At 37.7% G+C, this 17,434-nt stretch overlaps 1 protein-coding gene across 1 annotated transcript; it reads right to left on the reverse strand.

Annotated features, from left to right (window-relative positions):
* Positions 1-3,957: 3,957 nt before the first annotated feature.
* Positions 3,958-16,950, reverse strand: TAB2 (TGF-beta activated kinase 1/MAP3K7 binding protein 2). The gene is made up of 5 exons (XM_010010207.1): positions 15,430-16,950; positions 9,708-9,868; positions 8,979-9,072; positions 7,601-7,681; positions 3,958-6,021 (listed from the first exon to the last, which is right to left on the reverse strand). The coding sequence occupies exons 1-5, from the start codon at positions 16,820-16,822 to the stop codon at positions 5,876-5,878; spliced, it is 1,875 nt and encodes a 624-aa protein (XP_010008509.1). The 5' UTR covers positions 16,823-16,950; the 3' UTR covers positions 3,958-5,875.
* Positions 16,951-17,434: the final 484 nt, after the last annotated feature.

The raw sequence follows: 17,434 nt of genomic DNA on the forward strand, positions 1-17,434 counted from the left end.
TGACTAACACAAAACAAACAAGAGCAAAACAGGAAAGATTTTGTAAAAAATAAATCCATCTCTCCAATTATGTTCTACCCAGAATACAATGCATGAAATGTCAAATATTAAAATTAATAACTAAAAGGGGTCCTTGACTTAAAATGCACAGCTATGAACCACAGAGGTGCTACCAGGAGTAGTGTTTATAAATGAAGCAAATTTTTTTGTATCAGCTGGTAAGAGGTATTCTGTACATACAAACATTGCCTTGCTCGTAATCTTTTATCCACATAAATGTAACACCTCTATAAAACTAATTCTTTATTTGAAGTTTTTGAGCTGATAATTTTTGTAATCACATTTTCACTCCAAGCAAACATTCATTCGCTCATCTGGAACACACATTTCCTGCCATATCAGAAGAGACATCATTATTCAGTAATCTGTTTTGAACTCACTTTTGGATTTACTACCTTAATTAGAAAACACTACTTTTAAGAGTTTATTATTATAGTATGAGGGTTAAAAGCATTACAGATGCATTGGCCTTCCTTCTGAGCCTATAAGGTGTGTTTTAATGAATAAGCATCCAACCTTCGAAACCGCAGAGGCAGAATAACCCATTTTACTTACCTGCAGGTGCCTCTCCTCCATAGTGGGTAAGTGACTGCCCCAGCCAGATGAGACACTGCATGCTTGCTCTCCCTGCCTTTTTCTTAGGAGCACCTCATGAACTAGGCATGTAACTGAACGTGCCAAGCATGAGACCCTAGTAAACGATGGAAACTCAGCTGACACACAAGCAGATACAGTCGTGGCACCCACATGTCTCTCATGGAACAGGAAGTTCTGTGTCAAGGTGGTTTTGAATACCTCTTACACAGACTGCACATCCCACTGCCCCTGAAGCCAGCCTGACAAGTTGGCCATCCTTTCCTGCCAAAAGCATGCAAGTTAAATACTCTGCTGCTGCTGTTTCCTAACCTTTTCTTTTTCTGACCTTAGTCTGCACTGTGTTGTACAAATCTGCAAAGAATTCATAGGATAGAAGCACATTTGGTCATCATGCCCAGGAACATAACTCAGCAACCAACTCTATCAACCACCAAAAAACTAACAAATTTACCTGACGACTGGCTACAGGATGTGACAGACCCATGTACTTGTACCAACAGACTTCTAAGGTACCACAGACCAAGCACACCAGTTTTCATGGCCATGCATGCTACAGATGCTGCATTCCAAGTTCCTGACTATCATTTACAGTCTTGTCAGCTTTGAGGGCTGTTTGCTGCATTTTAGTCTGCATATTACGATGGGGTGCAAGAAAAGCAACACCACCTGCTTCTACATGTGAAGAACAAAGAACAGTATTTCTCAGTCCATTTCCTCTATGTCTCCATCACCGTACCTCTTATCCCCGGATCTCAATCACTTACAACAGGAACCAGAATTTAGGTAAACCTGATCAGCCACAGGCTGGATGTGGTCTGCTAGTATCTATTAGGACAAAAACCACATAAACCCCACTTTAGATACATTTCCCTCCATTTGTTACCAAATTAACTGCATCAAAATTGTATTGGCACTGTGTTCCTATAAATGGTGTGGAAAAATAGCATGTAGTCATAGAATTTATAGCCATAACACAATGCACATGCATAAAAAATTGAATTAGGTTCATATAAGCATCTCAAACTGCTCATTTGAGTAGTACCCAAATTGATATGCTACTTCAAAATCTGCACTCACACACAATATGATAGTGCATACCACGGATACAGATTTGCTCAAATAAAAACCACTGAGAACTGTATCAGAAAGTCAAAGTTTTGTGCGATCGCATCATTCCAAATGTTCTTCTTCATTCCTCAGTGTTCCTACTGTGGAGCTCAAAGCCCTCAAACACTTCATACTAACCCCTCCTGTTCTCCCTCTCTCCCTTTAGTAATTTTTAAGTAGTTTACACAAAGTATGAGCATCACAAGCCATTTTGGGCTACATAAAATTAAAGACTGTTCCTCAAAGTTAGCAATAAAAGTTATTCAAGCTGCCAGGCTTGAAAAAGGAATGCACTGTAATCATTCTACTCTGTATGAGGAGTACAGAGTAGAGAGAAAGGAATCAGAAGTTTAAAGCTAATTCATATTTTTCTGTTCAACTTTAGGATAAGGATTTTTTTTACAAGATTTGAATAAAAGGGTAAATACTCAATAGATTTCAGTACTTTGTGATTTTTTTTTTTTTAAATGCTTCTTCCACATCTTTAATCAAGTCTTCTTTTAATTTGTGTCCAGGCTCCAATGGATATTCAAGGCAGAGGAATTTGACGGAAGAAAAGCAGTACTGATAAGGGTACTTTTCTCCCTGGGCACCTACAAAATACACTGAAGGTAGACATTTCAAGATTGTAAAATTGATTAACTTCACATAAGTAAAACAAATACAGAGACAGGCACAAATACTGACTACGCAGTTTTAAAATCCATCTATCAGGAGGAAACATAATAGAATTCAGCAGTGACATCTATTTCAAAACTTAAACCCTTAAACCCCTACCCTTTAAAGACATACAATAGTGACATGCCAATATACCAAAATCAGCTTGAAGGAAGAACTAATGACATATGTGACTTGAAATACAGGAAGAATGCAAAACCCTTAAAGTGAAGGTAAAAGGCTGTGGAACAGACAATACTGGAGATGTCATTTCTCTCATCCCACTGTTCCAGGATCAGTTACTGAAAACACTACCTAATACACTCTCGTACTAATCACAGAATCACAGAATACCAGGTTGGAAGAGACTTCAGGGACCATCTGGTCCAACCTTTCTTGGCAAAGCACGATCTCTATAAACAGACATTCTCAGACACAAGAATGCTTTGTAAGTGTGGTGTTGTGCTGTTTACGATTAAAATATTTTACATAAGTCCGAGGCAGTTAATTCTTCAGTCATACTTCCAGTGAAAATTATTTCTTCTGTTTCATTATCAAAACTGGAATTTGCAGTTTATCAGTAAGTGCCTATATGCTGATGACTACTTTAAAATATACTTAGTTCACAAAAAATTACTGCTTATTTGAGTGCTGTGTCAAGGCGCTGCCTAAGTAGCTGGAGCTAGGATGCAAGTTATTTTTTTCCCCTCCTTCAGAAAATAAACACTCAAATAAATGCAGGGAAAAGATCAATCACACATTTGATAGGATGAACAGAATTCCATTTTACCGCTTTTCCCAGTCATGATTTTTCCACCCCACAGCTGACTAGAATTTATGGTTTGCTTTTTAAATACAGCTGCCCTCCTTGCTCCAAACAATATTCTTCCTACAGCAAATTAAGGCACTCCAGTTGATTCATCTGTGTTAAGGAACGTTTTTTGCTGGATCTGTAGTTAATCTGTTCAATAAATGTCTCCTGAAGGGCTTTCACATGGTATCGCTGTGTCTCAGGAAAGCCCAACTCCACATACCGTATATCTGTATAGACCAGGACCAAGTGGGAAAGACATGTCCACGAATGCTCCACATCTTATAGCACTGTAATATACATAGCACCAAAATACAGTTTAACCATATGAATCCTTAAACTGTACTTAAATGAACAGTACATAAAGTATATTCTGTATCATCTAGTATCTTGGACAAAGTGGTTGCCCATTTTGTATTTGAAAAATATTTTTAAAATCATCTTAAAGCATGAAGAGTAAAAAAATCTAGCTTACTGCTTCATGAATAAGCGAATGGTTTTTATCAGTACAGCTTTACGGAATACATTCCTTACAGTCACCGAATTAGAATCAAACAGAATAACGCATGGGAGGAGACACACAAGATTCAACAAAACAGAGGCTTAAATAAAATCTCTGGTCATAAGAAAATCAGCCTACTTCCAAGACTGTTAATCTTATTGTTCTGTTGAGTACTCTGTTGCTCCACAGCATGGGAAAAGCAAACAAATCACAAACCCAAACATTAGAATATAATTTTTTTTTTTAATTTTTATAAATAACTTATCTGTTACAAAGGCAGTTTACCCAGCTAAATCACAAAACCATCAACTCAAGATATCCAAATTAGGTTTTATTAATAAACAGGTAAAAACTGATTTGTCAATCTTCACATAGAACTGCAGATGAAGCTGAAAAACAAGGCCTCATTTTATAAACAAAATGCATTGAATGCAAGTGCTTTGGGTCTACTGCCTAATTACCTGGGATTGGCATTTTCTTCCCACATAAAAAAAAATGCAAAGCCTTCAAAACAAAGGCCTCTGTGCATTCACATAGATCACTTGTAAAACTCCTAATAAAAGTGTCCACTGGCAAATGTTTACAGTGGGTGACAGTCTACTTTGTCTCTTGCTACATTGTTAGCACTCCCTCCAGCCTCACGCTAAGTGCTGCTACATCATTCTTTGTGTGCCGTCTTTCATGCATACTGTACTGGAATTCCATTTGCTTGATTTCAGTTACATACATCCCCGATCATTTGAGTATTTTCCTTAAAAAAATAGATCATCAAAATAAAGAGATGCTTGAGGTTGCTTCAGTGTTCAAGTCTGTTTGATTTCTCTTTTCCAGCCTTTATTTCAGTTGTCCTAAATATTGCTATCCTTGTTTTCTATAAATACGAGACTTCACCACAAAGTCAGGTTTAGAAACTGGCTGCCAAAACAGGAAAGCATTTAAAGTCCTTGAACAAAGCTGTATGATGCTGCTGCTGTTGATTTTGGCACTGTATGTACTTCCCCAATGAATCTCTCTTCAGGAGTCTGCAAGATACCCAGCAGATGAAGCAAGCTTAAATCGGATGCCGATCTGTTGGTGGGTTGAAAGTTTCTTAGTACAAAGTTTCCTCACGCCAGACAAAATGCTACCTTGTGTCACCCACCGTAAAACTCAGTGTACAGAGTGAACTATATGCATAACTCTTCCATCTTTTCCTGCATTTTTACCACGCTGCATCTGCAGGTCTTCACAGATCATCAGCATTTACAAGAGCAATGTACAGAATGAGCAGAGGAAAGCTATTTTGTGCATAGTTTCTTATTAATGCTCTTATTTTAAGGCATTGCTTCTCTCAGATAAAAGCTTAAAAAAAAAAAGGGACATGATCGTGCTTAATCACTTAAAGGGAAAAAAAAAAGAAAGTTAACAAAAAGACTATTACACTATACATACAGAAGTACAAGAAAATAATAAAGGTGAAGAAAAGAAATCACTTAAAGCAGGCTCTAGAGCTATGTACAGTAGGAAAAAAGCTTTGGGGTATTTCACTGTGTGTATTGTACAGACAACGCATGCAGTTTTTCCTTTTCATCTTTAGATGTGATTGTACTGTGGCTTCACAGAGATGTTTACAGGGAAGACAAGGCAAAAGGTACCACTGATTTGTGAAGTTCTTCCCTTTATCGAAGGCACTAAATGGCAGCAAACAGTTTACATAGTTAAACCTTGTTCCTTTTAGATCTCCTCTGTGCATGTAGTGTTTCACTGAAAGTTCTGAAAACAAAACCACTAGCACTCTATTCCTTTGCCCTGTCAAAATTCAGTAGTGACTTTGGGGCAGAGGAGAGGATGGGCAACACCCAAGCACTGAACATGGAGTGTGTTACTGGGATACTGGTAATACTGTACATGGTTTAGGCAGCTGGCAACTGAGTCTTTCAGCAGATTACCTTTCAGCTGATCAATTTCAACTGCCTGTGACACAACACTGAGGTATTACTAGCTCTGTGGGCTGACATTTAACATTAGCAAAATACCATCTCGTCACACCTTCAATTTTACAAAATCCTATGCATAAATGCTTTTTTTTGCCCCCCCCAAATGACTGGATAGTTCCTTGTAATGTTTGCTATGGTTTTACAGAAGGTAATAGGCCTGTTAGCTCAGAAATGCCTGGGCATTTCACACTGTTCACAGCGATTTAAGGCTGGATGATTTAAAAAAGTACAGGCAGTACAACTCCACTGAGCTCCCTCATCTTCATCTGTGTCTGGAACAGTCTTTGGTGTTTTCACAATGGACCTCTGATCTGTGACATGAAAGAGATAAGATAAAGAGTTACTAACCAAGAACAGCATGGAAAGAATTTTAAGATGATTTTTTTTTTCTTTTCAGTAACTGAGAACTATCTTGTTCCTCTGAGAACAGCACAGTTATTGCAAGTGACAGAGGCAGCTTTTTACCACCCCCTTCACTACAGCTTGATTGTAAGTCAGCCAAATGGCACAAGGTGAAACTATAAAAAGCAAGTTTCCCATCCTTTCCCTCTGCTTTCTTCCCTTTTGGTCCCAGTTCAAAACTGTTGCATGTAAAGGAGATAAAATGTAGAAATTAATCAGCACAGGAAACATGCACAAGATTTAGTAGTCTGAGGTCTATGAAGCAGCCTAAAATTCATTAAGACAAGAAGTGCTCTGTAACCTTTTGATACATTTAACATTTTGAACCTAGAATGAACATATACAGTTCTTCCTCAAAATAGACAAGCAGTCAGCCACACTAAAGGGAAAATCAGTGCCTAGTCTGCCATGCTATAGAGTAATCCTCCCAAGCATACAAATGCATCTTTTTGCATGATGTGTTAACTATTTGAAAAGACAGAAGGTAAAGAGAAGATATGACAAAGATGGAAAGAAAGAAGAGTGACTTCCCAAGTTAAGGATTCTTAACTGCAGCAAAGTCTTTTAGCCAATTATTTCAACTGGAGACCATTTAATTAGCAAGTAGCCAACTGCAACTGCTGCAAAATGACAGCGACAGCTTCAGGAAGTACTGATCACAACTGCAAAAAGAATTATTTTTCATTCTTTTGTCAACAGTGTTAACTCTGGTTTAAGTTGCAGCTCACATCGTAGTTACACTGAAATTTAAAATGAACTGAAAATTCAGTTAAAATTAACAGATGACTAAAATACAGTAGCGATGCTTTTTAAGAAAGAAAGAATGAGAAAGGGTAAGTTACTTCAGAGGTTAATACACCATTCAGGGTTAACTCTGCATTTTCAAGACAGGTTGTACAGAATAGTTAAAACACCTAAATTTGTGAGTTCCTAGAAGATCAGCCAATGCAAATATTAACAACTAGCCACAAAAAATTAATCTTAATTTTTTTCTTGGATAGGTTAGGTTTTATTTACTGCAAAGGGAACTTTGTAATTTTTAATACAAATTCTACAATAGCCAGGAAATCAGAGTAACCAAACTGGGTTACTGTAATGTGTAATAAAATAAATCTACTTTTCCCTGAAGAAAATTATGACATTGTCTAAGCAAGTTTCACTCATCCCTAAGCAATGTATCTCGTGCTCTCATTAAAAAAAACAAAAGAAAAAAAAGTATGCTTCCATTTACCTAAAATACCCCCCAACATATTATCCATCTTTAACCATACCCCATTTAATACACTTCTCTTTCCTGAATATATGAATAGAGAGGAAACGAGCAAACAGAAGCATTATTTACTGCCAATACAAGTAAAATGCCGGATTTGTATGCTTTTGAAGTCATCTATATCATAATCAACATTTAAACTTGATTTATAAACTGTATCTTGATAGTAGATGCAAACCAGATATTAGTATTAAATCCAAATGTTACCAGTACAGTACCTTTGGGTTTTGGTGGAACCGGACCAAGAAATCCAATATTATCGTAAAAATTATGAATAGCACTGGGATTAAAATGTGGTCCTAAAAATAAAAAAGTACAGCAGTCTTAAAAATAAGCTTGGGTAGGAAAGTGTATCAGGTTTTTTTTTGGCACCAATTCTTAAACAGTACTATTACTCACTTATCACCTTTTAAATCAAGGTGTCAATACAGTCCCATGAGATATTAGCAATGTCAACAACACACTTGAAGAAAATTACTGCCCAAAATATGCAACAGAAAAGTCATAAACAGAATCCAGTAGCCCAAACTCAAAAATATTTTTTCTGCCACTCAAATATTTAACAGCATTTTATTAGTAAATTTCACCTAAGATGCCTTCTAAATTGTAACTCACTAAAAGAGATGTGCTATCTACTACACAGTATATTATGTATGTTTAGATTTATTACTTAGAGGAATTCCTAACTCCAATTTACTGTAAGAGACAGACAAAAATCACATGCAATTTGAATATTTTGTTTAAGGTCAAGTTTTTACATTCAGTACACCTATCTACTTTCTCCTTATCTGCAGGTACACTGTCTGAAGCAGAACTTCATAGCGATCCAACAGCTCGCTGCTGCTCAAAGTGGAAAGCGTTAGTCCCTTCCCTTTCGCTATCTCAGCTCTCCCTTCCTGTGCCTCTCACTCACATCAGCTGTAGCAAGTTCTTATTTTCTGCTTTGCTAGGGAGCAGAATCAGCTCTGCAACAGGTCTTAAAAGCTAACACGGAGCCAGAGCCACAGTAAATGGCAAGAGAGGGAAACAGACAAAGAAGGGGACCTCTTGCTGGCAGCTCTTGAATTGGCTCAGCTGTCTCATAATTTCACCCTCATGACCAGAGGCTGTGTCCCTGCAGATAAGAATAGTAAAAGGAAGAGAGCACACTGGAAGTTACAACTGTACTTTATATTTGCTAACTTGAGAATCTGAATACAATACAGAAAAAGTGCAAGATGAGAGAGAGATGGACACATAGGTGTGGCTGTATCATTTAGAAAACTACTTCTCCGTCTTCTTTGATACTCAAATAATCAGATTTCCCACCCCAGGGTTTATGAAATAAACAGCATCGCAAGTTTCTTCTGAGCTAAGTATGAGATAGGAATGACCGTAGGATTAGGAAAATCATAAAGCCAACAAAAAAAACCCACAAAAACAACCAAACAGGCTTAGACAATTACTTTCATGGTTTCACTCAAACTAATGTGATGATTTTGCGAATAGTGTGTATACTCATCACTTAGAGACTTTTCATACATGCAGATGGTGAAAGACAAAGGAAAAAAAAAATAAACCAGCATTTAGTTGTTGATGTACTAAAACATACTGTACCTCTTGCTTGAAAAAGATCAATCTCTTTGGTTAGGCAATCTATGTCTATCTGCAGCTGTCTGTTACAACTTCTTAACTGTTGCATTTCTTCCAGCTGAAAAAAAATAAGTCTGCCTGTTTAATTTTTCCATTTCATTATCAGTCATCATTTGCACATAAGAAGACAGCATCCAGTCATTTCAGAAGTGAAGATAAAAGCATCTTCCCTTATAATAACCTTTCTTTTAACCCAAGCATAATACACAAAGCTTTCAGACCCACTGAATTCTTCTCTCTCATCAGATTGCAGAGCTGACTGAATGACTCCAGAGTGTGGCCAGGACAGAGCCAATGGTCCACCAGCTCAATGGCTCATCTCCTCGCACTGCAAACTGGTGCATTCATCAGTTTCCTTGAGATTGGTATACGCATGATCACCAATAAGTACTTTGCGTGGAAAGCAGTACGAGTATTAATTTGTAGTCTAAAACATTAGGAAGGACTACCAGGTCAAACCTTTTGTGACTGCCTTTAAAAGCAACACTTCACAAAGCAATTAGTGAAATGAAAGGTTGTGGTTCAATAATGCATATTTAGTCTTCACTCTAAACTACACTGTTTACCAGTTTAATTCTAGGTGCATTAATTGTCCCTAGTATATTGTCAATATATGAGCAACTGTTCCTTTAATTTAATGTGTCAGACCACACTTGTGGTTTAGGTTTATAGCCTACAGACGTTTCAACTTACTGATGGAATTTGGGATACAGAATTCGATCTTTTCAGGCGCCTTCGTGTTAGATTATTCTCCATTTCATTGACCTCTGATTTTAGTTTATCCAACTTTTTCTTTTGAATCTCAAGTTCTCGCTGAAGTCGCTCCATCCTGGCCTTCTGGTGTACCAGTAAAGCTGCAATACATAAAGTCCCATTTTATCTACTTTATTATCCTTCACATGGCAACATCAGATAAAGATGAAAGTCAGTATTCTTTTGGGAAAACACAGACAAAACCATTGCTACAGATTGCTTTTCCATTCTCCTCACAAGAAAATTTCTGCCATAAAACACAAAGGGTTGTATTTCTGAGAACAGCACAGATCAATTACAGACAACAAGCAAATACAATGAGAAAGCCATACAACATAACAGATGGCTTTGCAAAATTTAGCTGTAATCTGTAAAAATCTTTTTCAAGAACCAAACCAATCTACAAGAATGACTACAAGAAAACAGCAAATGTTTCCCTGCGTTATATTCACCCAACCATTGTGGAACAGGTAGCATGAAGAGAACTTCAGAAAATGGCCACAATACAGAGCTAGGTAAGTGTCAAGGTTTTGATTTTTATTGCTATTTGGATTGGAATATAATCCAGTGTTCTTGTCATAGCAGGAGACCCCACATGAAACTAAACCAGAAAGTACTAGAGGCAATACCACTGGCAAACGTGAGTTATATTTATCACAGAGGCTGGATTGTATGCCATTTTATCCCTGAACTATGGTGCAGAACCATTAGCTCAGTTTCTAATTTCTAACACTGCTTACTATTTGTAAAGAAAACGGCATGAGGAAACCTAATTTAGAAATTATGAAGTTAGCATTTAAACCACAGGGTTTCTAAAGGTATAAAGAATGTAAGTATCAGGAGATGCAATCAATTTTATACAAATTAAGGGGTTCATTTCATTAAAGGTAGGTATACTATTAAATATCATCACATGAACAAACAACACTGCTCAAAGCAATAATCACCTATAAAAATGAAAAAGCATTTAATTAAATAAATGCAACAATCATTTCAACTTCTGCACAGCTATTCATCCATCCATTAAATTATTAATTCATATAAACTGGGACCAGTTTCATAAACCATGGATACCTTTATAGCACTGTGGAAATTATAAAATAGCAGCAATAGCAAGGTATTTTAAGAAGAATTTGCCTCACAAAGCATTTAAGCAAACTTTGACTGGAACATAATGTTTAATTCACCATGATTTTTTTTCAAGTACCAAACATGAGAAGCACTCAAGTTTGGTTGGTTAGGTTTTCTGAGTAGTAGCAGAGGGGAAAACAAAAAAAAAGCACATTAAAAAGATGCAACTTTCCACATCTTTGGCAAGCAGAACTGCCCTCTGTTGCATTTCCTGCCTGTTCATTCATTCACACATCATATTTTTGTCTTCCAGAGGTTCTTCAAAAGGAGGAACCATGCCAAACTATTTTTGTACGGCGTTACAGAACTGCAAGGCCTTACAGAGATTCAGCCCAGGCTTTTGAGTCACATGTGTTCAAAAGATACTTTTGACAAAAGACAAAGCTGCTTCATCTTCTGCTTAGCTTTGTTCAATTTTATTTGCATAAACCTTTATCTGTGGTAGCCACCAGTCACACTATAAAGCTGCAGCTGTACTCATATGTAACAAAAACTTGGTAACTGAAATCCCAAGGTAAGGATTTTAGTTGAAGACTTGCAATCATCAGGTCAGTAGTCTCAAAAGACAATCTCTCCTCTTGAAAAGGTTTTCAGGAATTCAAACAACTGGACGAACTTTTTCCCATTTATGAACTCCAGAAGTTACAAATGTAGCTGCTACTATAAAGAAAGGAAATCAAAGACTACTTTACCTCTACTCTTTCAAGAAGAGTACAAGCCCTTTCTTCTTCTACACTTCATTTCTACTTTTAGATAGTGTCTTCTATTTCCACTGCCTTGGTATTACTGCTGAGGCAACTGTTCAAAGGGGAGGTCATTGGCATCTGACCTGCAGCAGCACAGCTGTGCTCTACTGACCAGACTCAGAGCTCTTCAGACCCATCCAGCTACAGATGCTGGTGAGCAACCAGTATATTGGAGGTGGCAAGCGAGGAAGGGTGATACCAGAGTATCTCTAGGACACATGGCACAGACTCAAGAGTAGACTATAAGCAAGACACTCCCCATGTTTTTTTTAAACCTATTCTTGTATAGGGGAAAAACCACTCTACTCCCCATTTCCAAATTTACTAATTAAGCTGTCATTATGGAAGTGTGCAGGGAGTGGAAGACACTGATGGATGCCCACAGCACCACTACATGCTCTTCATTTTCACATCACTTTCCAGGCATGATCCAGTTTATTCTCCTAGCAACCTTGTGACTACCATTTTAAAATTTCAAATCCCAACAGGTTTTAAACACACTCATTACAAAATTACTATTATGACTAAAGAAGAATCCCTTGATATTGCTATGCAAAACTTCTATTAAAAATAACTTCTGTAAGGGAGTGGCAAGACATTGGTTTAAGTGGTGGCTTTCACATACATTTTACTAATTTTGCCTAAATACCATTTTGGCAGCTGCAGGAAAAAATGGGGTGGGGAAGACAATCTCCCCATATTCCACTGTGGTATTAATGGAAACCAGCAATTTAAGTATTCAGCTCCCTCTAGTGTTGATCAGAGCAACTAAAAACTTTAACAAAAAACTGCACTGTATCTGTGAATCTAATACAATTCAGCTTCTAGATCCAGTTTAGACTGACCATGAGGACACATTTAATGGTCTTTTTTATAGTCCTGTGCTTCTCGCAGGAAGGGGATTCGACCTATGTGATCAGCATAGGCACACCAAAGTTACTTTACATAGGCTAACCTGGAGTACAGCCAGAAAGTCCCAGGCTTGCACCCGTTTATTCAGACATCCTTAAAAAGAAGGTATTTCCTGTAATCACCCTAGAAAAGAAGTACAAAGATTGCCTCCATGACTTGTCATTACTGTACTGCAACCAGAACAGATTTCGTGTTCAGCTTTTTAATTATGTGCAAACAGGGTACTACGCACATTTCAATTTTTTCAACTTCAGTCTGTTCACATTCAGCAGGTTGGCAAGAACTGCATGATTCAGTGCTCTGGCAGATGCCACTGGTTCCTTTGACATTCAAAGTGCATGCTTTCCACAAAAAGGCTGTAAACCATTGTAATTACAGGGAGCATGAATGGCTGGAGGACAAAAGTTCACTTTTTCCTAGACACCTACTCAATCAGGTACTAAATATACTTCTAAGTTTGAAGATGTATGCATAATTGTTTTCCTAAAGCCTCTGTGAATTTGAATTTTAAACAATTACTACTTTAGCATGTCTTTTGTTATTGTGTTTCTAAGGGGGGGAAAAAAATCTAAGTTAGGAACACAATGATTTCACCCTATTCTACAGGCCTATCAATGTTCGAAATTTCTTAGTTTGCTAAATATAGAGGAAAGGGGAATTCTGGCATTGCAATTGCTCTGTGGCAGTAGATTCAGGACACACTTATGTTTGTGCACATTTTCAAAACCTGTATTTAAAGCTACACAAATTCAGTCATTTAATATGCAATTTCAAAAGTTCAAATTGATTTTGGTCTTGTTCTCCCTTTCCAATACTCTTTTAGTTTAATGTTTTAAAGAGAACATCACTTAAGAGTGGGCCCTGATACAGAGACAAATATAAAGCTGTATTTTATTCTTGGATCACATGAAGTAATTGGAGATGGGGCATAGCTGTATCTCATTCAAGTAATTTTTAATTTTTTTTTTTATCTACAAGGACTGGTTAGGATTTTAAGAAATTTGTTTCCTGCAGCTTTTTTTCTTTCTGAAAATTTTAAAAAGCTCCAAGAAACCAAAGCAAAAACTGTGCAAAATATGTACTTAGTAAACTAGCTTACCAATTAACATATTTACATTAAAAACAGTGGCAAGAAGTGCTAAGTAAATACATCCCATATATACCTATAGCGGGGTACCAATGATGAACTATGCATACTATCCCCTCCCCAAGACAAAGAAAACATGAAAAAGTCAAAAGCCAAGTAGTATTGAACTGAGGGACTGACGCTCCCTAGTATGAAAACCAACCTAAAGATTCCATTATACAGTTACGTATTTTCTTGATAGGATGCCTGCCCATTACAGAGATGGAAAGCTATACACAGAATGACCAACCACAAAATAATTGTTTGGCCTCACTATTCAACATATGACTGCATACATTGTGAGTGTACAAGCGATGAAGTAGAAGACCTGGTAGAAGTCAGTCCCATCAGAAATGCAGAACAGGCGAAAGAGACACCCTTCCCCAGTAAGTATCTAAAAACAGAATACATGAAGCAAATTCATGATCTAGAAGAACATTCAGAGCCTAAGGAGAAGATTTCAATTGCTTAATTTCCGGGTCACTAGAAGTCTTCTAGGACTAAACAGTCAGCCAAGCCTCCTGTCTGAGTAAGAAAAGGGAATACCACTTCTGGAGGGCAATTTGTTTTACTTTTCTACATGAAAAAAAACGTAGATGAATCATTTTCTGGTGTTCTTTAACACTTCACTGATTTTAAGAGACAAATCTAGGATGATTAGCTTTTTGGCTTTGACAGCTAATGTTTAGACACTTGAGTTAGGATGGATTATTTTCTCACCAAAACATAACCTCCAGAAGTGGCACACAAACTATAATCAGTTTTTGATTTACTTCATTACTATAGTATTCTAGATGTAGACCAGGCTTCTAGTGTCCTGATCACTGTACTTATACAAAACGAAATGGCTAAATTAATCTGAAGAATATTTAGAGTGGTCGTGGAACAAGCCAGTTTTTTAATGCTGAATTGTTTGCTATGTCCAAAGAAGACCAATAAGGTCAAAGAGAAATTATTGTGACAACCTGTCATGAATACTGCTTAAATATCCTAAGGCTCATTCAACATCTTTATACAAGAAGTCCACAGGAGGGTTAACGAACCATCAAGTTGGTAATAAAAGCATGAAAAAACCATGAAAACAGAAGAAAAAGATTAACAGGATGAGCTGCTGTATCATGTATTCTAAGTTTTACTCTCCCCATTACCACTGATCCTTTAAAATAGCTTTCTTTGGCGTGGTGTTCCTTCTCACATTTTAGAACATAACAGAAGTATCAAGACTTTAACCATTTTATTGTCAAGCACACATTAGGAAACATGGAGGCCAACACTTCATCCCACTAATTGCTTCTGAAGTCTGCTTTTCTTGCTTCTTAAATAACACTTGCAAAAAGGAAAAAAAAAATGGGAACATTTTCCAGTGGAAACAATATCTCAAACGATTCAAAAATCTGCCAGTAGACTAGTAACTTTAAATCATTACGACAAATTGAACAAGTTTAGATGTTTCTTTCAGAGCAACATAAGAATTAAGACACCACGACTCTACTTCATTAGACAGATACCATAGCTACTTAAGACAAACAGAAGAATCATCTCCAAGTATTCAGTTACATGTCTTTACCATAAAAAGAAATCTATGCTTATAAAGCTTTTTTATTTATTTAGGAAATGCTCATGAATGCTAAAGTTGAAGATATTATATTAACATTCACAAAGGTTATCAACTGTTTCCTGTTCCATAATCTACATATCGAATTGACAACGTGGTTGAAATTGCTACTATTTATATTAAGAATATTACCTTGTGTGTAGGCAGCATCATCAGATCCCATACTCAATTTCCGTGCATCACTGATCCTATCCACATGTGCTAAAACAGGGTCAGCAAGATGCTGGATACCCTCTGGTTCAACATAGTGATCAGGAAGGTTTAGAAGATTTGTAGGTTCAAAGGTTGGGGACACAACCCCTGGGGAAACTGCAGGGGGCTTATTTGGAGAAACTGTAATTTTAAAAGTATATTTTGTGTTAGGCTGCGTAACCACCACTCGAGGAGAGGTTGCAGTGGTGCTGTTGCCCACTGCTCGACTCTTGGGTGGATGGTGATGAATAAATGCAGGACCCATGCTTACTTGACCAGACATATTCCTAGAAGCAGCAGATACTCCAGGATTTGTTGATATGAAAAGCGTGGGCTGGTTCCGCACGACTTGATCGTCTCCTGTTGTGGCATTTGCTGAAATGTAGACCTTGGGCTGACCACGTGTGATCACTTCATCAGTATTTGGGGGACTGGCCGATATGTAAACAGTGGGTTGACTTCTACTTAATGTCTGGCTGTTGAGGGAAGAGGGAGTAGTGGAGGTGCGAGGGCCAGTTGAACGCAACTTAGAAGAACTGTTTCTTTGTGGTGGTTCAAGTTTGATTTCAATTTGGTTTTTGCGAGGTCCTGTGGATATATTCTGAATGTTGTATTGGCTATGAGCAGAGGATTGTGAGCTACCAGATGAATGAATCATAGGTGCTTGTGGAGTAGTAGGAGAACTGATAGGCATATAGACATGAGAAGTCTGGTGGCCTTGCTGATTTGGCTGCGTTGGGTGTTGCGATGAGGTATGTGGCGTAGTACTGGATGTAGGAAGAGTAGTCCAGGGACTTGGCTGCGAAGGCTGGTAGACTTGTTGAGGATGCATGGGATTAAACTGAGATGCCCAGCCTGGCTGCTGCTGTGTCTGTCGAGCGGTACCACTAGGAGCTGTGATGTAAGGCCTAATATAGATAGAATTTCCCTGTGGACTGTTCAGTACAGGAGGAGGTACACCATGTATGTGCAAAGACGTAGGGGTATTGCGACCAGGCTGAATATTTGGGGCTAAAGTTACCATAATGGGGTTGAATCTGGGCGTTTGTTGAGCCAAGTTAGATACTCCTTTGCTGCCCAGGTGAAATCCAAGATGCTGTCCTGGATTAGAAGTACTAACTGTATTAGCCATCCCAAAGACATTAAATCCTTGTGGAACCTGCGCAGGTGCTGTCTGTGGTTCCTGCTGAAACAGTTCATTGTTGGACTGACTGGTTTGAAGGTGTCCATCACTAACGCTGTGAGCTAGAGTCCTACTTCCATTCATTCTACTTCCTTCTCTTCCATGGTGATACACATTCTGTGACTGCAAATCCAAATTAAGAGATGTCATGTGATTTCGTAGTCCAGGAATCCCAGAATCATCAGAAAAACCTAGGTCTCCTTCACCGTAGAGATATTTTGTGCTCTCCTGAGAGAGAACTGCACAACAGGCATCCAAATTATTGTTATTCTATAAAAGACAGATGAAAGTTTGACATTACTGATAAAATACCATCACAGTTAGATATATATGCATCCAATCATCATTGAAAAATTAACAATATAACATAAACCAGAAAGCTTTACGTGGCTGGCTAGCATACCTGCTACACATGCACAAAGGGCTTGCATGTGAACTTTACTATTTTGAGAACAGCAACTCAGTCACTGGCACCCAGGGGGGAGGTCTGCACTACTGCCAAAGCAAGGACAGGGAGATCTTGGACCTTGACAAGCTAACACCATACAGTATGATACACCTTGGATGAGTATTTTTGCTATTCCTTCTTAATTTCAGAACAATCTTCAGCAAGGACCAAATCTCTGGTTTGAGGGGTAAAATGACAGAAAGAATGGATTAACAGCACCTGCATATTACTGGTTAATAACTTAAAAATCAAAATACATGTTTATTTTAAACCTTTTCCCAAACACTTCAATACCGGTTATGCATTACCTCCTG

The sequence above is a fragment of the Nestor notabilis genome, unplaced genomic scaffold (assembly GCF_000696875.1).
Source record: "Nestor notabilis isolate BGI_N333 unplaced genomic scaffold, ASM69687v1 scaffold202, whole genome shotgun sequence".
Taxonomy (NCBI): domain Eukaryota; kingdom Metazoa; phylum Chordata; class Aves; order Psittaciformes; family Psittacidae; genus Nestor; species Nestor notabilis.

Coding starts and splice junctions, on each gene's coding strand:
- TAB2 (XM_010010207.1), bottom strand. CDS start 16,822: ATGACATCTCTTAATTTGGATTTGCAGTCACAGAATGTGTATCACCAT. Junction 9,869..15,429: donor TGATGCTGCCTACACACAAG/GTAATATTCTTA, acceptor TATGTATTGCAG/CTTTACTGGTACACCAGAAG. Junction 7,682..8,978: donor TGATCTTTTTCAAGCAAGAG/GTACAGTATGTT, acceptor TTTTATTTTTAG/GACCACATTTTAATCCCAGT.